The 24,523-nt window shown below is 34.8% G+C and overlaps 1 protein-coding gene across 1 annotated transcript in view; it reads right to left on the bottom strand.

The window, feature by feature from the left end:
- Nucleotides 1-24,523, bottom strand: part of LOC142354791 (sarcoplasmic/endoplasmic reticulum calcium ATPase 1-like) — a gene marked incomplete at its 3' end in the record, with an annotated part of 52,396 nt that overhangs the window by 12,042 nt on the left and 15,831 nt on the right. Inside the window, exons 4-8 of the mRNA XM_075407168.1 lie at nt 16,053-16,220; nt 15,384-15,543; nt 14,598-14,750; nt 11,858-12,031; nt 11,231-11,454 (exon numbers count right to left, since the gene is read on the bottom strand). Of these exons, the coding sequence (XP_075263283.1) occupies nt 11,231-11,454; nt 11,858-12,031; nt 14,598-14,750; nt 15,384-15,543; nt 16,053-16,220 (879 nt within the window). The remainder of the gene's footprint in view (nt 1-11,230; nt 11,455-11,857; nt 12,032-14,597; nt 14,751-15,383; nt 15,544-16,052; nt 16,221-24,523) is intronic.

Below are 24,523 nucleotides of genomic sequence, written 5' to 3'. Positions count from 1 at the left end.
ATTTTCGAAAAATTATTTTGGAAAACCTATGGAAAAAGTCGACTGCTTAAACATTTATTTTCATGTGCGGCATTCAACTTCCTCTAAAACACATCTACAAATTGAAGCTACTGACATTTAAAAAATGCTGCAGTAATTCTAACTTCTAATCAGTTGAAACAGTAAGTGAGGTAAATCATGAGTTAGCATGAGTTTCGACATATAAACCGAATAACGTGATTGGAAATCAATTAAAAAGATAACAAGCAGACTCCGGAACCCAAATAAAAAATTAACCGCATACTTAATTACACTAATAAATTTTAAACAATACAGAGTGAAAATAACACGAGAAAAGCAAACCCTGATAACAAATACAGGTAAAAATATCGGAAAAAGTTTCTTCACAAGTTCCGACTCCGAAACTAAAATTGCCAAAATAAGGTGCGAAGCAAACGGTTTTCATTAAAAAAATGGCTACTAATTGATAAAAGAACAGAGCGGATAAAACCTCACATTCAGAGAAAATAAAGGAAATGAAAAAGGAAAATCGAAAATTGGATAAGAATCCCTACAAGCTCAAGCAATATTTGCAAATATTTTTTTTTGAAAAAGCCTATAGAAACATTCGTATGCAGTAATCGGTTGCCCACGCAGACAATTAAACAACAATGGAAATCACTTAAAACAAGAAAACAATGGCTAATACACATATTTTATTTCACTAAAAACTGGCGCATATAGAATATTTCCAGAGGAGATGGCAAGCGAAAAAACTAATAGCAGAATTAAACAATAAAATTGAACGTTTAGATGAAAACGGGGAAAATTACATTAAATCCACTCCACTTTTTTTAAACAAACAACTCAAAATTAAAATAACAAAATGACTACTAACTGATAAAAAAACAACAGAGCAGAGAAAAGATCACATTCAGAGAAAACAGAAGAAAGCAAAAGAAAAACCAAAAACTTCAATACAAATCCCTACAAGATACTCAAGCGGAATTTTCGAAAAATTATTTTGGAAAACCTATGGAAAAAGTCGACTGCTTAAACATTTATTTTCATGTGCGGCATTCAACTTCCTCTAAAACACATCTACAAATTGAAGCTACTGACATTTAAAAAATGCTGCAGTAATTCTAACTTCTAATCAGTTGAAACAGTAAGTGAGGTAAATCATGAGTTAAACATGAGTTTCGACATAAAAACCGAAAAACGTGATTGGAAACCAATTAAAAAGATAACAGGCAGACTCCGGAACCCGAATACAAAACGAAACGCATACTTAATTACACTGATAAATTTTTAACAAAACTGAGTGAAAATAACATGCGAAAAGCAAACCCTGATAGCAAAAACTGGTAAAACATCAGAAAAGTTTCTTCACAAGTTCCGACTCAGAAACTAAAATTGTCAAAACAAGGTGCGAAGCAAATGGTTTTCATTAAAAAAATGGCTAACTGATAGAAGAAGAGAGCGGAGAAAACCTCACATTCAGAGAAAATAAAGGAAATGAAAAAGGAAAATCGAAAATTGGATAAGAATCCCTACAAGCTCAAGCAATATTTGCAAATATTTTTTTTGAAAAAGCCTATAGAAACATTCGTATGCAGTAATCGGTTAACCACCCAGACAATTAAACAACAATGGAAATCACTTAAAACAAGAAAACAATGGCTAATACACATATTTTATTTCACTAAAAACTGGCGCATATAGAATATTTCCAGAGGAGATGGCAAGCGAAAAAAACTAATAGCAGAATTAAACAATAAAATTGAACGTTTAGATGAAAACGGGGAAAATTATATTAAATCCACTCCATTTTTTTAAAACAAACAACTCAAAATTAATATCAATCAACTGGAAAGATCACTGGAACAACTAAATTCAACTGAAAAATTCCCAAAACACTACAGAAAGTGAAAAAAAATCCATAAACTGATCATAAAAACGTGAAAAAGGACAAAATAGCTCGAAATTGCATCCGAAAATCAATTATTTGCTTCAGAATGTCAAAAATGCTTCCAAGAGTACTCTTATTAGCTAAGTTATTTGAGACCAAAAGCTTTAGCTGAAAGAGTTAAAACCAAAGAACAGCTTTGAAAAAACTGCACGTGACCTAACCATTTATTTTGATGTGAGGCATTCAACTTCCTCTAAAACACATTAACAAATTGAAGCCACTGACTTTTAAAAAATGCTCAACTAAGTCTAAATTCCAATCAGTTGAAACATTAAGTGAGGTAAGTCAGGAGTCAAACATGAGTTGCGACATATAAACCAAAAACATGATTGGAAACCAATTAAAAAAATAACAGGCAGACTCCGGAAACCGAATACAAAATTAAACGCATACTTAATTACACTGATAAATTTTTAACAAAACTGAGTGAAAATAACATGCGAAAAGCAAACCCTGATAGCAAAAACTGGTAAAACATCAGAAAAGTTTCTTCACAAGTTCCGACTCAGAAACTAAAATTGCCAAAACAAGGTGCGAAGCAAATGGTTTTCATTAAAAAAATGGCTAACTGATAGAAGAAGAGAGCGGAGAAAACCTCACATTCAGAGAAAATAAAGGATATGAAAAAGGAAAATCAAATATTGGATAAAAATCCCTAGAAGCTCAAGCAAAATTAGCAAATATTTTTTTTGAAAAAGCCTATAGAAACATTCGTACCCATTAATCGGTTGCCCACCCAGACAATTAAACAACAATGGAAATCACTTAAAACAAGAAAATAATGGCTAATATACATAATTCATTTCACTAAAAACTGGCGCATATAGAATATTTCCAGACGAGACAGTAAGCGAAAAAACTAATAGAAGAATTAAACAAAAAAATTGAACGTTCAGATGAAAACAGGGAAAATTACATTGAATCCACTCCATTATTTTGGAAAACCTATGGAAAAAGTCGACTGCTTAAACATTTATTTTCATGTGCGGCATTCAACTTCCTCTAAAACACATCAACAAATTGAAGCCACTGACTTTTAAAAAATGCTCAAGTAAGTCTAAATTCCCATCAGTTGAAACATTAAGTTAGGTATGTCAGGAGTCAAACATGAATTGCGACAAATAAACCAAAAACATGATTGGAAACCAATTAAAAAATAACAGGCAGACTCCGGAACCCAAATACAAAATTGCCAAAATGAGATCCGATGCAGATGCTTTTCATTTAACAAAATGGCTACTAACTGATATAAAAATAACAGAGCGGAGAAAAGATCACATTCAGAGAAAACAGAATAAAGCAAAAGAAAAACCAAAAACTTCAATACAAATCCCTGCAACAAACTCAAGCGGTATTTTCGAATAGTTATTTGGAAAACCTATGGAAAAAGTCGACTGCTTAATCAGTGGGCCACAGAGACAATCAAACAACAAAAGAGGAAATCACTTGAAACCTGAAAAAAATTGCTAATGCACATCTTTCATTTCAGTAAAAACTACCGTATATATTAAGCAAAAGAATAAAAGAAGACTTAAACATAGCCACATTGCGTAATTGAGGGCGTGAAGGAATTGAAAATCCCATCAGTCGAAACACAGTGAAGTAAGTCAGACGTGAAAATTGTGACTAACTAAAACGAAAAACGTCATCAAAACGTAAAGCGAATTTTAAAAAAGGAGAGCGCCTAGATAATAGCAGTTGAGAGGCTGACGGCGGCTATTAAACAATGAAATTGAAAATTCACAAAACGGGAAAAATTAGATAAACTCCACCCATTTTTTAAATACAACAAATAATACAAACAAATATTGCCAAAATAAGGTCCGAAGCAGTTCTTTAAACAAAATGGCTACTAACTGATATAAAAACAACAGAGCGGAGAAAAGATCACATTCAGAGAAAACAGAAAGCAAAAATAAAACCAACAACTTCAATATAAATCCCTAAAACAAGCTCAAGCGGTATTTTCGAATAATTATTTTGGAAAAACATATGGAAAAAGTCGACTGCTTAATCGGTGGCCCACAGAGACAATCAAACAACAAAAGAGGAAATCACTTAAAACCTGAAAAAATAATTGCCAATGCACATATTTCATTTCAGTAAAAACTGCCGTATATATTAAGCAAAAAACTGATAGAAGATTTCAACATAGCCGGCAGATGGCTGAAAAATAGCCGATTCTGACGCTCGTGATCCACATCGGGATTGAAACAAAAAAAGCAAATATAGATAAATTAACCAATTTGTTTTCTGGTTTCTTTTTTCAGTGTCAAGAAGGGTTCTAAATTGGCGTGCAGTTTCAGTCGGATTCTAAAACAGTGCCTTAGCAAACACTCTTATAAACTTTGATAACCTAATTCTCATTGACTTAATGACCGGGCTTTATCGGTTTATCTCGTCTTTTGATTTTGATCTTCTGACAGTATTCACCACATTGCGTAATTGAGGGCGTGAAGGAATTGAAAATCCCATCAGTCGAAATACAGTGAAGTAATTCAGACGTGCAAATTGTGACTAACTTAAAACGAAAACCGTCATCAAAACGTAAAGCGAATTTTAAAAAAGGAGAGCGCCTAGATAATAGCAGTTGAGAGGCTGACGGCGGCTATTAAACAATGAAATTGAAAATTCACAAAACGGGAAAAATTAGATAAACCACCCATTTTTTAAATACAACTCAAAATTAATACCAATCAATTGGAAAGACCAATAAAACAGCTAAATTCAACAAAAAATCCCCAAAACTCTAGAAAGTTACAAAAAGTGCTAACAAAAACGTGAAAAATGACAAAATAGCTCGAAAAAACACCCAAAATTCAAATATTTGCTTCAGAATGCCAAAAATACTTCCAAGCGTACTTTTATTAGATAATTTATTTGCAACCAACATCTATGGCTGAAAGAGTAAAAACTAAAGAACAGCTTTGAAAACTGCACGTGAACTAAACATTTATTTTCATGTGCGGCATTCAACTTCCTCTAAAACACATCTACAAATTGAAGCTACTGACATTAAAAAAATGCTGCAGTAATTCTAACTTCCAATCAGTTGAAAAAGTAAGTGAGGTAAATCATGAGTTAAACATGAGTTACGACATAAAACCGAAAAACGTGATTGGAAACCAATTAAAAAGATAACAGGCAGACTCCGGAACCCGAATACAAAACTAAACGCATACTTAATTACACTGATAAATTTTAAACAAAACTGAGTGAAAATAACATGCGAAAAGCAAACCCTGATAACAACAAAAACTGGTGAAATATCACAAAATTTTCTTCACAACTTCTGACTCGGAAACAAAAATTGCCAAAATAAGGTCCGAAGCAGATGCCTTTCATTTAACAAAATTACTACTAACTGATATAAAAACAACAGAGCGGAGAAAAGATCACATTCAGAGAAAACAGAAGAAAGCAAAAGAAAAACCAAAAACTTCAATACAAATCCCTACAACATACTCAAGCGGTATTTTCGAATTATTTTGGAAAACCTATGGAAAAAGTCGACTGCTTAAACATTTATTTTCATGTGCGGTATTCAACTTCCTCTAAAACACATCTACAAATTGAAGCTACTGACATTAAAAAATGCTGCAGTAATTCTAACTTCCAATCAGTTGAAACAGTAAGTGAGGTAAATCATGAGTTAAACATGAGTTTCGACATAAAAACCGAAAAACGTGATTGGAAACCAATTAAAAATATAACAGGTAGACTCCGGAACCCGAATACAAAACTAAACGCATACTTAATTACACTGATAAATTTTAAACAAAACTGAGTGAAAATAACATGCGAAAAGCAAACCCTGATAACAAAAACTGGTAAAACATCAGAAAAGTTTCTTCACAAGTTCCGATTCAGAAGCTAAAATTGCCAAAACAAGGTGCGAAGCAAATGGTTTTCATTAAAAAATGGCTAACTGATAGAAGAAGAGAGCGGATAAAACCTCACATTCAGAGAAAATAAAAGATATGAAAAAGGAAAATAAAAAATTGGATAAAAATCCCTACAAGCTCAAGCAATATTAGCAAATATTTTTTTTGAAAAAGCCTATAGAAACATTCGTACGCATTAATCGGTTGCCCACCCAGACAATTAAACAACAATGGAAATCACTTAAAACAAGAATATAATGGCTAATATACATAATTCATTTCACTAAAAACTGGCGCATATAGAATATTTCCAGAGGAGACAGTAAGCGAAAAAACTAATAGAAGAATTAAACCATAAAATTGAACGTTCAGATGAAAACGGGGAAAATTATATTAAATCCACTCCATTTTTGTTAAACAAACAACTCAAAAGTAATATCAATCAACTGGAAAGATCACTGGAACAACTAAATTCAACTGAAAAATTCCCCAAAAACACTACAGAAAGTGAAAAAAAATCCATAAACTGATAACAAAAACGTGAAAAAGGACAAAATAGCTCGAAATTGCATCCAAAATTCAATTATTTGCTTCAGAATGTCAAAAATGCTTCCAGGAGTATTTTTATTAGCCAAGTTATTTGAGACCAAAAGCTTTAGCTGAAAGAGTTAACAGCAAAGAACAGCTTTGAAAAAACTGCCCGTGACATAACCATTTATTTTCATATGAGGCATTCAACTTCCTCTAAAACACATCAACAAATTGAAGCCACTGACTTTTAAAAAATGCTCAAGTAAGTCTAAATTCCCATCAGTTGAAACAGTAAGTTAGGTATGTCAGGAGTCAAACATGAATTGCGACAAATAAACCAAAAACATGATTGGAAACCAATTAAAAAAATAACAGGCAGACTCCGGAACCCAAATACAAAATTGCCAAAATAAGGTCCGATGCAGATGCTTTTCATTTAACAAAATGGCTACTAACTGATATAAAAATAACAGAGCGGAGAAAAGATCACATTCAGAGAAAACAGAAGAAAGCAAAAGGAAAACCAAAAACTTCAATACAAATCCCTGCAACAAACTCAAGCGGTATTTTTGAATAGTTATTCGGAACACCTATGGAAAAAGTCGACTGCTTAATCAGTGGGCCACAGAGCCAATCAAACAACAAAGAGGAAATCACTTGAAACCTGAAAAAAAATTGCTAATGCACATCTTTCATTTCAGTAAAAACTACCGTATATATTAAGCAAAAAAATAAAAGAAGACTTAAACATGGCCACATTGCGTAATTGAGGGCGTGAAGGAATTGAAAATCCCATCAGTCGAAACACAGTGAAGTAAGTCAGACGTGAAAATTGTGACTGACTAAAACGAAAAACGTCATCAAAACGTAAAGCGAATTTTAAAAAAGGAGAGCGCCTAGATAATAGCAGTTGAGAGACTGACGGCGGCTATTAAACAATGAAATTGAAAATTCACATGAAAACGGGAAAAATTAGATAAACTCAACCCATTTTTTTAAATACAACTCAAAATTAATACCAATCAATTGGAAAGATCAATGAAACAACTAAATTCAACAAAAAAATTCCCCAAAACGCTATAGAAAATAGAAAAACATTACAAAAAGTGCTGACAAAAACGTGAAATATGACAAAATAGCTCGGAAATACACCCAAAATTCAAATATTTGCTTCAGAATGCCAAAAATACTTCCAAGCGTACTTTTATTAGATAATTTCTTTGCGATCAACATCTATGGCTGAAAGAGTAAAAACTAAAGAACAGCTTTGAAAACTGCTCGTGAAATAAACATTTATTTTCATGTGCGGCATTCAACTTCCTCTAAAACACATCTACAAATTGAAGCTACTGACATAAAAAAAATGCTGCAGTAATTCTAACTTCCAATCAGTTGAAACAGTAAGTGAGGTAAATCATGAGTTAAACATAAGTTACGACATATAAACCGAAAAACGTGATTGGAAACCAATTAAAAAGATAACAGGCAGACTCCGAATACAAAACTAAACGCATACTTAATTACACTGATAAATTTTAAACAAAACTGACAAATAACATGCGAAAAGCAAACCCTGAAAACAAAAACTGGTGAAATATCACAAAATTTTCCTCACAACTTCTGACACGCAAACAAAAATTGCCAAAATAAGGTCCAAAGCAGATGCTTTTCATTTAACAAAATGGTTCCTAACTGATATAAAAACAACAGAGCGGAGAAAAGATCACATTCAGAGATAACAGAAAGCAAAAATAAAACCAAAAACTTCAATATAAATCCCTAAAACAAGCTCAAGTGGTATTTTCGAATAATTATTTTGGAAGAACATATGGAAAAAGTCGACTGCTTAATCGGTGGCCCACAGAGACAATCAAACAACAAAAAAGGAAATCACTTAAAACCTGAAAAAAAATTGCTAATGCACATATTTCATTTCAGTAAAAACTGCCGTATACATTAAGCCAAAAACTGATAGAAGATTTCAACATAGCCGGCAGATGGCTGAAAAATAGCGGCTTCTGACGCTCTTGATGCACATCGGGATTGAAACAAAAAAGCACAAAAGATAAATTAAGCAATGTTTTCTGTTTTTTTTTTCAGTGTTAAAAAGTGTTCTAACTTGTCGTGCAGTTTCAGTCGGATTCTAAAACAGTGCCTTAGCAAACACTCTTATAAACTTTAATAAACTAATTCTCATTGACTTATTGACCGGGCTTTATCCCGTCTTTTGCTTTTGATCTTCTGACACTATTCACCACATCGCGTAATTGAGGGCGTGAAGGAATTGAAAATCCCATCAATCGAAACACTGAGTGAAGTAAGTCAGACGTGAAAATTGTGACTAACTTAAAACGAAAACCGTCATCAAAACGTAAAGCGAATTTTAAAAAAGGAGAGCGCCTATATAATAGCAGTTGAGAGGCTGACGGCGGCTATTAAACAATGAAATTGAAAATTCACATGAAAACGGGAAAAAAATTAGATGAAATCCACTCATTTTTTAAAAATGCAACTCAAAATTAATACCAATCAATTGGAAAGATCAATAAAACAGCTAAAATCAACAAAAAAATCCCCAAAACTCTAGAAAATGTAAAAAAGGTTACAAAAAGTGCTAACAAAAACGTGAAACATGACAAAATAGCTCGAAATAACATCCAAAATTCAATTGCTTCAGAATGTCAAAAATGCTTCCAAGCGTACTTTTATTAGATAATTTATTTGCGACCAACAGCTATGGCTGAAAGAGTAAAAACTAAAGAACAGCTTTGAAAAAACCACACGTGACCTAAACATTTATTTTCATGTGCGGCATTCAACTTCCTCTAAAACACATCTACAAATTGAAGCTACTGACTTAAAAAAATGCTGCAGTAATTCTAACTTCCAATCAGTTGAAACAGTGAGTAAGGTAAGGTAAATCATGAGTTAAACATGAGTTTCGACATATAAACCGAAAAACGTGATTGGAAACCAATTAAAAAGATAACAGGCAGACTCCGCAACCCGAATACAAAACTAAACGCATACTTAATTACACTGATAAATTTTAAACAAAACTGAGTGAAAATAACATGCGAAAAGCAAACCCTGATAACAAAAACTGGTGAAATATCACAAAATTCTCTTCACAACTTCTGACTCGGAAACAAATATTGCCAAAATAAGGTCCGAAGCAGTTCTTTAAAAAAAATGGCTACTAACTGATATAAAAACAACAGAGCGGAGAAAAGATCACATTCAGAGAAAACAGAAAGCAAAAATAAAACCAAAAACTTCAATATAAATCCCTAAAACAAGCTCAAGCGGTATTTTCGAATAATTATTTTGGAAAAACATATGGAAAAAGTCGACTGCTTAATCGGTGGCCCACAGAGACAATCAAACAACAAAAGAGGAAATCACTTAAAACCTGAAAAAATAATTGCCAATGCACATATTTCATTTCAGTAAAAACTGCCGTATATATTAAGCAAAAAACTGATAGAAGATTTCAACATAGCCGGTAGATGGCTGAAAAATAGCCGATTCTGACGCTCGTGATCCACATCGGGATTGAAACAAAAAAAGCAAATATAGATAAATTAACCAATTTGTTTTCTGGTTTCTTTTTTCAGTGTCAAGAAGGGTTCTAAATTGGCGTGCAGTTTCAGTCGGATTCTAAAACAGTGCCTTAGCAAACACTCTTATAAACTTTGATAACCTAATTCTCATTGACTTAATGACCGGGCTTTATCGGTTTATCTCGTCTTTTGATTTTGATCTTCTGACAGTATTCACCACATTGCGTAATTGAGGGCGTGAAGGAATTGAAAATCCCATCAGTCGAAATACAGTGAAGTAAGTCAGACGTGAAAATTGTGACTAACTTAAAACGAAAACCGTCATCAAAACGTAAAGCGAATTTTAAAAAAGGAGAGCGCCTATATAATAGCAGTTGAGAGGCTGACGGCGGCTATTAAACAATGAAATTGAAAATTCACATGAAAACGGGATAAATTAGATAAAATCCACTCATCATTTTTTTTAAATAACACTCAAAATTAATACCAATCAATTGGAAAGATCAATGAAACAACTAAATTCAACAAAAAAAATTCCCCAAAACGCTACAGAAAATGGAAATTACATTATAAAAAGTGCTAACAAAAACGTGAAACAGGACAAAATAGCTCGAAATAACATCCAAAATTCAATTATTTGCTTCAGAATGTCAAAAATGCTTCCAAGCGTACTTATATTAGATAATTCATTTGAGACCAACAGCTATGGCTGAAAGAGTAAAAACTAAAAAATAGCTTTGAAAAAGCCACACGTGACCTAAACATTTCTTTTAACGTGCAGCATTTAACTTCCTCTCAAAGACATCTTTATAACTAGAAGCTACTGATTTTTAAAAATGGATCACCGGCTATAATCAAATTTAATATTCAATCGGCTATAATCAAATTTAATATCAAATAGGAAATAATTATTGTTAAAATACAACAAAAACCGTTCCTTTTTAAATAAAAAAATATCATAAATTGCAACAAAATCTTAGTTCAAAATCAACTGACAATTAACTTGGTTAACATGATATTCTCATCAACACAGCAGATTAGCAGTTCATTTAATCAAATATCAGCAGTCCGTTCCTTTTAGTTTCAAACACCAAGACAACTTGTTGACTGTTCAAAATGAGACAGCCTTAAGAGACGACTTTGCGAATGAAGTGCTAAGTACAGTTTGATCTTGCAAATCTTTTTTCTCGAAAACCTGTTGGAACAATTTTGTGCAAATGCACATTACCAAATTTCCCTGTTCATAATATACTCGATAAAAAAAGTTTCAGAAGATCGAAGTTATCTTGACAGAAACATACCTTGCTGACGGACATTTGGTTTGTGGTGAGAGTTCCGGTCTTGTCAGAGCAGATAACAGAAGTGCAGCCTAGGGTCTCAACAGAGGGCAGACTTCTCACAATTGCGTTCTTTTTCGCCATGCGCCGGGTTCCAAGTGCCAGACATGTTGTAATAACTGCGGGGAGACCCTCTGGGATTGCAGCCACAGCAAGAGCAACCGCTATTTTGAAGTAGTAGATCGCACCTGGAAAATCACAAAATTAATTTATTTTGATATTCTCAATTAATTTTGGAAATTTGAGGATGAGAAAGGCTGGCTGGATAAAAGCACTCTTACATAGCAAATCGAGTAAAAATTAATGCTCATTAAATTTGACCAATAACATTTTTACTTAAGTTTTGAAAACTAATTAGTGGTCAAAATAGAAGGCTAAAAACTCCCATGACTAACAGAAGCATAAAAACAGTTCAGGCAAGTGTTGACTGAAAGTCAAGAAAAAATTTTGGTATTTTTTTGAAAGTAAGTGCAGTGATTGAAAAAAAAAGAGAAAGTCCAAAAAAAATTACAGTAGAACAAAGATAGCACCTCCGTGCACTTCATATTCTTGGCTCGCCTGTCGCTTTCGCAGGTATATGAAAATACATACCTTTGATCCATGAGCCTCCGTGTGCTGGGTCGTTAAAGTGTCCAATATTGATGGCCCAAACTGAGATACAAATGAGTGTGATCACTTTCGAGAGTGACTGGCCAAACTCGTCTATCTTCACTTGCAGAGGAGTCTTTGCTTCTTCAGTTGCAGTCATCTGTTCTCTAATTTTACCTGGAACAATACTTCATCTCAATTTCGGGCAATTCACTAATTTTTGTCTGCATACGACAAAGTTATACTGCTTACAGTACAAAATTCACAAAATTTAAATTTCCCGGATATTGTGGTGGTCAGTTTACTTTCAAACACAATTATAGTTTTAGCATGGACACAAAGTGTAATTTGTAAGAGTTAAACAGAAACAAAAGGCGCCGATACTTTTCAAGTGCTTTACTAACTGATACTTTTGTTGCCGGGGGGGGGGGGGGGGGGGGATTGAAACAAAACTTCACTAATAGAACTCCACCATATAGAATACATAAGACCGATGCTAACGATTTTATATAATTTGACTTGGGTTGTATTGTTTGGATTACTAGTCAGTTTAGTGGTCGCAAAAAAAGTTTAAGACCTTTCAATTCGGTAAAACAGTATGAGTACAATTTTTACCACAATACCTGCAGTCTAACGGATACCTCTACAATACGTGCTCCCATCAAACAAATTGCTCCCGATCGCCAAGCCGTGGTTCGATTATACGGTGTCAGGGCAATTTACCCAATTCCATTTTACCCAACCTACCATTATGCGCAATGCCAATTTCGCTTTACCCTATTGTTGAGTTTACCAGAACGACTATTTAGTAAAATAATATCAAAATCTCATAGCCATGCTTCAGCCGCCTGTGGGACTTGATATGAAACTATCACAACCAAGCACGGGTTAAAATTAACCGCCTATGCTAAAACATACGTGTAACAACGACTGAATTCTTATCGAATTATTGAACGAAAAGATCAAAAGAATTGGGTAAAATGGAATTAGTTAAACAGGCAAGTTGGGTATAACGGCATCGGGTAAAAGGGATTGGCCCGATTGTCAAGTAGCGGTTAGACGTTACTTGGCCGGGGTACAATGTCGAGGGGTACTTGGCCGGGGTACAATTTTAATCGAACTTATTATACAGTACTAAATAAGACGAGTACCACTATTTTTTTGAAGAAGACAGAGCCAGATGCGCTCAAAAATTGTGTATGAAGATGTCTTGACTTAAAACCACGAAAAATTCCAGGCTTTTTTTAAAATTAAGCTGAAAAATTCAGACACTTCAGTGGTAAATTTTTTCGGAAAAACAGCACGTTCTAAAAAGTAGAAGTAGCTTTTAGTCAAAAGGAATAGCAACCCACTTAATTTTATATTTAGCCACGTATTAGTATTTCTACTGTTCAAAACTTCAAACAGTGGGAAAATGATCAACGTTCAACAAAATTTTAAAAGCAGCCCGAAAAGGAATTATTTTTCTAGTTTGAGCATAAAATTTCATAGTGTATAGGCACAGACAGAAAAACAATCATTTTTATTTATAATACGAGAAAACAACCAGTAAAACTGTTTTTTTTTCTTAAAAAAAACAAAATTCGAACTACACTATTCAATAGCATTGACCATTTCTGATAGGATTCGCAAAAAAATTTGAGGCAAAATCAAAAGCAGATATCAACCACTGTTGTACATTTTTCGGAAAACGCAATCTCTCAACCCGCAACAATATGATGATCGTCAATTGAAATTTCTCTTGTAAGGTACTCTTGTAAAGTTTAGAAATACTCTTGAAACAGGACAAAAATCAGTCATAGACTGTTGGATTTTTGAATATTTTAATACATATCTCTTAGTATCGATTCTTTCTTAAGATATCGATACATAAAAGAGCAAGTTCAGTTGCTCAACTCTCCAACTTAACACAGGCAATAGACGGTCGCTAAAAACACTAAACTTTGACCAGAAAAAATATGCTGGATTTTTGCAAGGGTAATATTGCTGGAGGCCAAGTTGCTACTGTGATCCGGTACTTTTTAGAAAATTGAATTTTACAAAAACCAATGGGGCAGGAGGGTCAAGCATTGAAAAAATCGACAGGTTTTAGGCGTTTTCGGTTTCCACGACCTCGGAGATCCTTCTTTTTGCTCCAAAAGGGGGTTATTAATAAATCTCATCGAGGGAATAAAATTCCGTGAGGATGTTATGATGGTGAGATACTTGTAAAACTAATAACCCGGCAATGCAATCGATGTATCGGAAAATTAAGAAAAGGCTTTAAAACTGCAGGGGCTTTCAAAACTTTCGTTTTCTTATTATCTATCATTCTATAACTTGACCTCCTAGATTCCTAAACAAGGAAAAGCGGAGATTGGAGAGAATACTGATGACTAAAAAACCCCCAAACTCACATACTCTTTCTGCCCTTAATATGAAATCAATTGCCGCACATTTCGTTTGACTTTTAGAGTAAACTGTCGCCAATTCAGTTCAGATTGTGATAAGAGAGCAATTTCAACTACGCAAAACAAAAGGGTTAAAAAGTCAGTCCAAATAATTAAATCGTCCATTCAAAAATTTTGCGTAAAAGACAGACAACATAAATTTTCGAGGGCAATTTAACATATGAAACCTAGAAAAACATGGGAAAGAGTTCTCGCAAAGGATAAACCACATTCTAATCTTTATAATTGACAAAATCAATCGACGCAAAACAAGAAAGTTTCCATAGTAGATTCAGCAGGTGACAACAACCTACCTATTTCAGTGGTGAGTCCTGTGCCTACTACTACTCCGAGTCCCTTGCCTCCAGCCACATTGGTGCCTGAGAAGAGGATGTTCTTCTTGTCCTGGTTCACAGCTTTCGCATCTGGGATGTCGTCAGTGTGCTTGATCACACTCACGCTCTCACCTAATTATCACACAGACACACAATTGCATATCTCATTGCCAGCATCTGAGATGCATTAAGAGCTTCGCTGGTACTACTCAGTTAAAGGCAAATGCATTGTTCTACTATAGGTCACGTGACTCTGAAGTCGCTGAGAAAATCTGTCATACCAAGCCAGAACTTCGAAATGACTTTAGCTAGAGTCGCGTAAGCTTGCTCGAAAGACTTTAAATTTTGAAATCTAGCACTGCAGAGATCTGGCATTTTAAGACTTGAACGTGCGTGTTTCAAGCTAGAGCTGCTCCTTATCTGGATTGAACTTACAGATTTTCGGACAAATAGAAACGCTAAATAATATATTTAAGCTCGCGACCTATATTTACCTTCTACCGTGACACGGATGAATTATGGACTCGGTTCTAAAAGGAAAATAGGGAGCTTTTCCGTTTCTGCCCCCCCCAGTACAAATAATATGCAACCATTAACCTGGGGGGGAACAAACGGAAAAGATCCGAAAATAGTTCTCATGTCGGTTTTTTTAACTCCCTCGCTGCTCACATAACTTAATACATGACAATGTGTTTTATGAAGATACATTATTTGTAATTCAGTTCATAATATATCTTTCAGGTTGATTTTTCCAATGTAGCATACCTGTGAGAATAGACTGGTCGATAGAGAGGGTGGTGGACTTGATCTGGATGAGTCTGAGGTCAGCCGGAACCTTGTCTCCCACAGACACCTCCACGATGTCACCAGGACACAGATCCCTCGCTTTAATCTTCTGTACCGCACTGCGATCTGCACGCCATACCTATAAACAAACAGACAAATAAATTGTCGCATTATCTCGCAAGTTCAATATGTCTAAATCTACCAACTTCAAATTTCAACTAAAAAAACTTTTTGCAAGTATCTATAGTAGTAATATCTACGCAAAAATAAATAGATTTTTGTCAGAAAAAATTCCCTAGATTGACATGGGTAAAACTGGGAGTCTTGTAAAGACCAGTAATGAACTGAATCTACTTTTTGTTTACCGTTCCGCTACTTTAGAAGCTGTCCTCGTCAACAAATCAATGTGAAAAATCTTTGAAAGGCGATTGCGAACTGCTCCCTTTCTCACCCTGACCATTTTTTTCACATGAGCATGTTTGATTTAATTACTGCGTGTATCTGAATAGAATATGGTTTGCATAAACTAATAAGAGGGAGGGATAGCCATTACAACTTTCATTTACTACTATAAAAGTGAAATGGGGAGTGCGAGGAAACATTTCCGACAATTGAGCAAAAATTTGAATGTGAAGAAAAAGATGGAACCTTGGCGACTTCTGGTTCGTACTCCTTGAGTGCCTCAATAGCACTCTCGGCATTTCTCTCTTGCCAGACTCCAACAGTGGCATTGGCTATCAGGATCAATAGAATCACGAATGGCTCTACGAATGCAGTCACAACCTCGTCTTCATCCTCCTCGAACCACGCCAAAGTCTGTCAACACAACAAACATCGCCATTCATAATACTAGCATTGAAAAGTGGGCTCTTCTATTCCGTCTGCCTACCAAAATTGACACCTTTTTATTAATTAGGCCTAGCTCCTAGTGATAAAATTACCATATACGGTCCCAGTTTTAACTGAGCTATTAATATGCGTCAGGGCCTGTTATAATTGAAGCGAGCCTTGACTAACGAAAAATGCAAAATATTCCGGCTTAATAAGGGTTCGCACCCTCGGTCTCCGGACGCCAGACTGAGCTCTCACTACTCAACTACACCAGCTTTTACACTATCTGAAAACAAGCGAAATCACGCAAAATTCAAGAAGTCAAGAGTGAAAAAGTCACTCCAAAAGTCAAATCACTCAAACGAGCGGAGGAATGTCTTTGCACAAAAGTGCAAAAATGGTCAAGCTGTTTTTCACACCATGAAAATATATCTTCAAAACAGTTTCAGTGAATCGCAGACTCAGAGTCTAGTAAACGGTAAGGCTCTAATAGAAATTAATGCCTTCCGGGCATTTCCTGTTAATCCCGTTTTTGAGGACGATAAGTCAAATCGGTCAGACGAAAAATCGGTCGAACAAGAAATTGCGTAAAAACGACCACACGACTAATATAATTGCTACAATTTTGCCCATCTAGACAGGACCACTAGCTTTCGGAATACCACTTAAATTTTAAAATGCTACGCAAATTATTTATTTTGCAAATTTATTTGGAAACTGTTTTTTTTGCTCTAATTAATTTATTCAGCACATTAATTTTTATGTTTGGTAAAATTGAAAAGATTTTCTGAATTGAAAGAAAAACTTCATTGCACAATTATGATTGGCTCCTAAAGCAATTTCACATCAATCCACAAAATTATATTTAACAACTGAGTTTATGAATATTGTTAAGACCAAACTGATAATCGCATCATATATTTAAAAATAATCAAGCATCTCAACTAGGCAAAAATTATTTTAGCATCTGTTCGGTCCATTTTCAAATAAAGTACTAAAAACAACTTAAAGACCGTAACAGTGCTCGTAAACAGCATGCTATGTTCAAAGCAGCATGAATTCACCATACAAATGCTATTAATGAAAACCATACGTCACAGAGAGGTATGTTAATATGTGCCGTGTCTCTTGCGTGACTTGGAAAATCGCCACGACTCCACAATAATACATACAAACTATTGCATGTAAATATGATTTGTTATTTCGGTGGGAGATAGTTAAGTACAACACTTAAGTTGCGCAAAGGGGAATGTAGTTTACAAAGGGGGGCATAAACATTGGTGGTTATTGGCAAACTTTGCATACGTCGCCATACGCGAAAGAGATCAAGTTAAGAATTCCTAATCGGAAACCACGAGAGGCTCAAAAGGGGAAGAGGAGTTATAAAGTAAAAGGAAAAGAGAAAACAAAACAACAAGCATTACTTGGCAATACGTCATATTCATTCTAAATCCACTCAAGCAACTTACAAAGCATGCAGGGCACAATTGTAGAGCAACTTTCCAGAGAATTTGAACAAGAGCCAGTCTTAATCAAATTAACTCCTATGGTTTTAGTGTCTGGTTCTTCTCATAGAGAAATACACCTCCACAAACACACCATTTTATACCGAATTCCTCACAAAGTATCAAAGAAATGGAAATCTATAGTTAAAGCTACTCAACTTTGCTCTTTTGGAAAGAAACGACGCAACTTAGTAGCAAGCTCGTCACTATACTTCAGTCATGTAAAACTTTGCTTAATCTAAAAGTTTATGAAAGGTTCTAAGTTTCATTTCAACATTGTAAATTGTGCCTCAAAGTAGGATACCCCGACGGGTTAGAATAATCAAAGATTTGTCAACTAGGGATTAAATCCTACAACTTAACTTGCCAATTCCGTTCCCACAACTAGAAATGGTATTTCAACACTCGAAGGGTTTACCATGCAATTCGAAATCTGATATTTGAAGCCGGTGGCAAAACAACTTATCCCTGCCGGAGAATATTTCAAACAACAATTTATTCAAATAAAGGATCCACTTTCAGCAGTGATTTACACAGCTAAACCGCGAAATGAAAGAAGCAAGAAGGGACCATAAGTTTAAACACCTCAACATAGGACATAAAATTTCATACTAGACATACGAGTGCTTAAAAAGTCAGGACAGGAACAGACCCCCCAAGAAACTTATGCCACGCTTTTATCAAAAATTAGAGAAACGTATTGATTGAACAAAATAAGAGAAAGCGAAGTCAATATACGGCAACCGGTAACATACTTCAATATTTCAAGGACCGCAAAAGAAAACTAGGCTGAGAAAGGGTTTTATCGTAAACAATTTAATTTACTGTATCTAGCTTATATTTTTAAGATAAAAATTCGAAAATTTCCTGCTATCTATGATCGAGCAACGTTGTCGCAAAAAAAAACGCTACAAAAGTTCAACAGCTTTTCCCGTCTTCCCCCAATTACCCACTCAATAAGTTACAAGTTAATTATAAGCTAATGTCTCAAAAGCAAATGAGCGTGTAAGGGAGATAACCTTGCCCTCTCAATGGAAAAACATGCATGAAAAAAAGTTAATTTACACCAGTAACGGCTATAATTACGCTATGCAGTTTTTGACGCTTATGTCATCAGTATGCATGTTTAAATCCAATCCCCATTTTCCAAATTTTAAAACTCAATGACTATCCACTTAATCATTAAAGAATGAGGCAGAATGTCTAATGAGTCAGAGCCAGAGCTGGCAGATTGCCAGAAAAGAGCCCCAATAGCTTCGTAGATCTGCGAAGAATAAAAAGACAGACCAACAAATAATTACTCATTTCATTAAAGGATGCCATGTTACAATTTGATTGAGAATCTTTATGAGTTATTTCTACCTCAGTTAACTTTAAGAGTTTAGAATGAAACATTCACTTGATCTTATCTCTTAATCTTAAACTTCATCATGCGAATGAACAAAAAACTCGCTCCACTAAGAGAAACGACGTCACGCACGCACTTCAGTGGAATTCGCATAAACGAATGAACAAAAAAAGCAGATTTGACGTGGTTTTGACGTCATATACTTGTAACAAAAATCTCGAGGAGGAAATAAAAAACCAAGAGAAGGTCAATAATAGCCCCAGCTATCGGTGTGCGGCTATTAAAAAATCAAAAAATCTTAGAGGTAAAAGCAAAATGGAGATCCGAGTGAAAAAAGAAAAAACAAGACCCTGAATTAACCAGAAATAAAACTTTTACCGAAGCACCAGTGAGGAGCAAGAAAACTTTACTGGAGCAATAACCACTTGAAGAGCAAAAATAAGATATCAGCAAACAATATGAACATAACTAGAACATAATAAGAACCGCCCTTCACACCGTAAAATGGTCTCTTCAAAACAGTTTCGGTGAATCGCATAATTCGCGACTAGTAAGACGTAAGGCTCTAGGAGAGCTGCTCGAACAATTAATGCCCCTTGAGCGCTACCTGTTTATCCCGTTCCGGAGGACGAAAAGTCAAATGGGTCAGACCAAAAATCGGTCAGGCAAAAATAGCGTAAAACAGGCCCCAGGACTATTATAATTGCAAGTTTTCGTTAAAAAAAGTCACATCCAAAATGATAGATGAACAAAGGAATGCTATACATACGGAGAAAACCGAGGAAATGAAAGAAAAAACTGAAAATATGTCTTACAAGAGTCCTGTAAAATGCGATTTCCCGACAATTGTTTTCTAGAAACTTTTTGATACGGTATACACACAATTGCTGACAGTCCGAACGACAGACAACTAAAATAAGAATTAAAGCAGAGGCAACAAATGCAGCAATCTGTAGAAAAAATTAAGTGTACAAGTGCCTGGCGGACATTCAGGTGTCTCTTTTCAGTGGCCAAACCTGTAAAACTCCTAGCTGAACCAAAAGTAGTTGCCAGCTCAAGAACTGACCTCGAAACGAGAATTGACTTCAATATTCTCCTCTAATCAAAACTCAACTAAAAAACAAACAGCGAACGAGTGATAAAGCCCACAGAATAGTTAAAAAAGAACTGAAAAAAAACTTCTGAACCAAAAAAAAATGCAGAAAACGTCATAAGATAGACAGAAACATGTCAAAATTTGAGTTAAATTAACCAATTTTCGTTAACAGAAACTCCTCAAAAAATTGACATAGATCATATCCAAAAGTCGCCAAACCCCCGGAAATACTAAAGCCAACTGAATTTTGGAATGACAGCAATTTATATCATACAGATAGTCACTCGTATAGAAGTCAAGTGGTACAGACGACAAATGAAGCGTGCACTATACAAATTCCCAACGAGAGCAAATAATAGAGACGTCCTCAATTATCGTCTCTCGCTTTGCAGCTATAATTTATTTCAGTGGTAATTTATGCCCGCACTGCACGGAAGACGAGGAGAATAGCCTTCACTGGCTGATTCGATGCCCGAGATGGGACAAGGAAAGATTCGAGACGTTTGGCCAACAACCCGACGAATACACCATTCAAACAAACCCCGAAGACGTACTCAAATTCCACCATGCAGTGGCCGCAAAGCCCTCCAATCAGTGAATGGAGTCCACACCCACACACTGGTAATTTATATTTCAAGCGGACGTAATGAACAGTGCCAACAAAGACATGCGTTTGGGATAAGCTTTTAGAAAATTCATCATAGGTATTTCGGGGAAAAAATGAATTTCAAGAGGTCTTTTCTGTTCTGGGCTCCAGAGGACTCCATGAACTCCTAGTTTCAAAATGTACCCGTGCCCTGCAGATAAGCGCCAGGTTAACTTGGATATGTGAAAGAGAAAGGTTGTTTTCAATCTAATCTATCAAATGAATGATGACCCGTTATACCCCCCCCCCCCCCCCCCACACACACACCCGCGATCAATATTCGAGTTTCGATTACCATATGTGACAAAAACTAATAACATGTGGAACTGTCAATTACAATTAATAATTATCATTATAATGCTATAGATAAATGTGAATTGCAGATGGCGATATTCCACCGGCGCAGGCGGATGCCGAGAAAACAGTTCCAAGAATCGAGCTTGGATAAAGGGAAAAAACATTGCGCAAATCTCATTGTCATAAAATGCATGAACTTCATTTAAAGCTCTGCCACCAAGGAGTCTACCTCAACACTATATTACCTACACCCCCTCCTAACCATTTCAACAGTTATGTTAGGTAGGGCAACGGTCTATTCTAACTCCTAACTGAGCCAGAAGTAGTTAAAAGCCCAAGAACGAACCAGAATAGAGGGGAAATGGCAATAAACTGCTATCAACCCATTCACTCAAACATTCCCTACTAATCAAGCTCACAATCTAACAACAAACGACAGGCAATATTGATAGCTAACATGTAATTGCGATTAGAATTAGGTGAAAACAAACGATAAAGTTTTATTTGTAATCGCAGCTTGAAGATTGTAAAACACGCCTATAATTTTGGTGTTCAAAATCAATCACTTCAAACATGCAAAGACAAAACCACGTGACAGCTTACTATCAAGCATAAAGCCTATTAACTTTGCAAACATGGGCTAGACTTGCATTTCCATATGTCGAATATGTTACAAACTCATTCAGACGAAATCTGTTTACAGCCAGATGGATTTTATCTTTGAAAACGAAGTAATCAGACCCAAAACTGAATATTAGCTCTTTTAATTGCCTAAACAAAAAAAGAGAAAGCAACGCTTTTTTGTAAACAAACCGCTCGAGCTTTCTCGATGCAATTTAAACTCCATTGGCTATAATGACGTTATATTATTTCAAATTGAAGTTGAGAAGGTTAAAAAACTAAGCCTGCAAAAACTTCCAATTCAATTACATAAAGTGAAATAATTTTTAATTTTTGGAACAGTCAGTTTCTGTGATATTTACTACGGCAACTTGAAAGCAGAAACAACAAGGCGAATAATCGCTGCAACAAACAGCTAAAAATCAATGCAACAAAATCAATGGCAAAGTCCTTCCAATGAGCTTAATCTTCAGAAAAGCTTCTGACAAAATTCACAACATAAAAGTTGTGGTCAGACATCTTAACCACTAAGCTTCAACTGCATTGCAAATCAACCGATAACAATTGCTTTATATTAGCGCTAACTTCATTTCTGGGATCTTTTCCGTTTGTGCCCCCCCCCCCCCCCCCCCCCCAGCTTAGTGGGTGCATATTATTTGCATCCCCCAGACGCACGTGCAATAACTTTACATAATGATTTACTATGTAATGACACGTGCTCTGTAACTGGGGGGCGCATAACGTACTGGGGGGCACAAACGGAAAAGATCCCATTTCTGAATGAGCAAATGAGTAGTAGTAGGCGAGCAGAGCTGGGGGGGGGGGGGGTAAAAGGACGTACCTATGTATAAAGATTACCTATAGCCTAATTTCATCAATTTTCCAAAGACGTACCTAAAAAAGAGAGTGAGAACAATAGACCTGTCATCTTATCGTAATTACCCAGGGGTAATTATCGTAATTACCCCAGGGAAATGCATCCGCTCTAATGCACTTCAGCTAATCTTATCTACCTAATAAAATTCATCTGCAGAACTTTTACTTTCAAACTTTTCATTTACGCATAACTTTTTCGATTATCAATTTTTTTTTAATTTTCGATTATTAATGAAGTTTTGTTTTCAATAATTTCAAATTATTGGAAGTTTTTCGCAAAAGCTTCTCAAAAGTTTTTTTGAAAATTTAATTTTTTTTTAAATTTTTTTTTACTCATGATGTGAAAGCATGCAAGAAACCGATTTTTTGGCATTTTCTTTTGGTAGTTTCTGTTTTTTTTTCTCGGTAGTTTCAGTTTCAAAAACCCGAAACCGTTAAAAAAAGTTGTATATAAAGTTGTTCTAATAATCGGTTGAAATTTTTTAACACAGATTTCAATGAAAAATACTAAAACACAGAAAACCATCACTGAAAAGTTGTTTTTTTTTTCGTAGTTTCAGATTCTGAAACCTCAAACTAAATTTTTTTTTGGTCGAAAATGTATACTACAGTACAACTTTAGAGGGTATTTTTCGAAGTGAAGTTCAATGGTGGTAATTTCACGGTCAATTATAGATTATGGGTTTGGGTTTTTTTTGCAGTTTTAGTTTCTCAAACCTCAAACTACAAAATAGTTTTATCGAGAATGGTATGCTATATCAACTCTCTATATGTTGTTTTTGAACAAAGCATTTGATAGTGACTTCTTTAACTCCTAGAAGTTACACTTTTTGGTTTTTTTCTGAAGTTTCAGCTTCTGAAACCTGAAACCTCAAATTATTTTTTTTTGGAATTGTTTGTTACAGTACATCTTTATAGCGTAATTTTTAACGCAGAATCCAATGGGCATAATCTAAAAGTCGTGAAAAGAGGACAAACTTGTATTTGTTTTAGATTCTAAAACTTGAAACCAAAAAAAGTTGTTTTAGATTCTAAAACTTGAAAAAAAAAATTCTTGTAAAAAATACCCTATTCTTGAAAAAATGAAAAAACCCATTTCATACCAAGAAATACCAAATTCTTGGCAAAAAATACCCAATTCTTGCCAAAAACACCCAATCCTTGTCCAAAAATAGCCAATCGTTGCCAAAAAATACCCAATTATTGCCAAAAATTACCCAATTATTGCCAAAAAACCCAATTCTTGGCAAAAAATTCCAAATTCTTGAAAAACAAACACTCCATTATTGTGAAAAATGCCCAACTATTGCCAACAGATCCCAGGTCTTGGTGAAAAACACCCAATTCGTGGCTCAAAATATCCAATTATTGTCAAAAACACCCAAATATCCAAATATTACCCAAAAAATATCAAACTGTTGCCAAAAAAAAAACAATTCTACCCCAAGAATATCTGTTTCTAGTCATGAGTTACACAATTCATAGCAAAAATACCCATTTATTACCAAAATCTACAAAATTTTTGCCAAAAATACCTAATTCCTGCGAAAAGGAACCAAGTTCTAGTAAAAATATCCCAATACTTGCCGCAGAGAGACACAAGTCTTGCCAAAAATACACATTTTTACCACAAAATAGCAAAATTTTGTCAAAAATACCCAAATTGTAACCAAAATAACAAAATTTTATCAAATATTTATCTAAAATATATCAAAAGTTAGACAATCTTGCAATCATCCGTTTTCTCTAATTTCTTGTCAACAATCCAATTATTCAGTGACCTTAAAACATCAACTTTTGAGATAATCTTTTGTAAAGACGAATCTTCTCAGGTGATCGATATAGGTTTAATGAGTACAAATTTGTCACGAATTTTTTGCTATTGTACAGAATTAATCG

The sequence above is a fragment of the Convolutriloba macropyga genome (genome assembly GCF_964194025.1).
Source record: "Convolutriloba macropyga chromosome 13 unlocalized genomic scaffold, txConMacr16.3 SUPER_13_unloc_1, whole genome shotgun sequence".
In the NCBI taxonomy this organism is placed as follows: domain Eukaryota; kingdom Metazoa; phylum Xenacoelomorpha; order Acoela; family Convolutidae; genus Convolutriloba; species Convolutriloba macropyga.
This window is presented reverse-complemented; position numbering and strand designations above follow the sequence as displayed.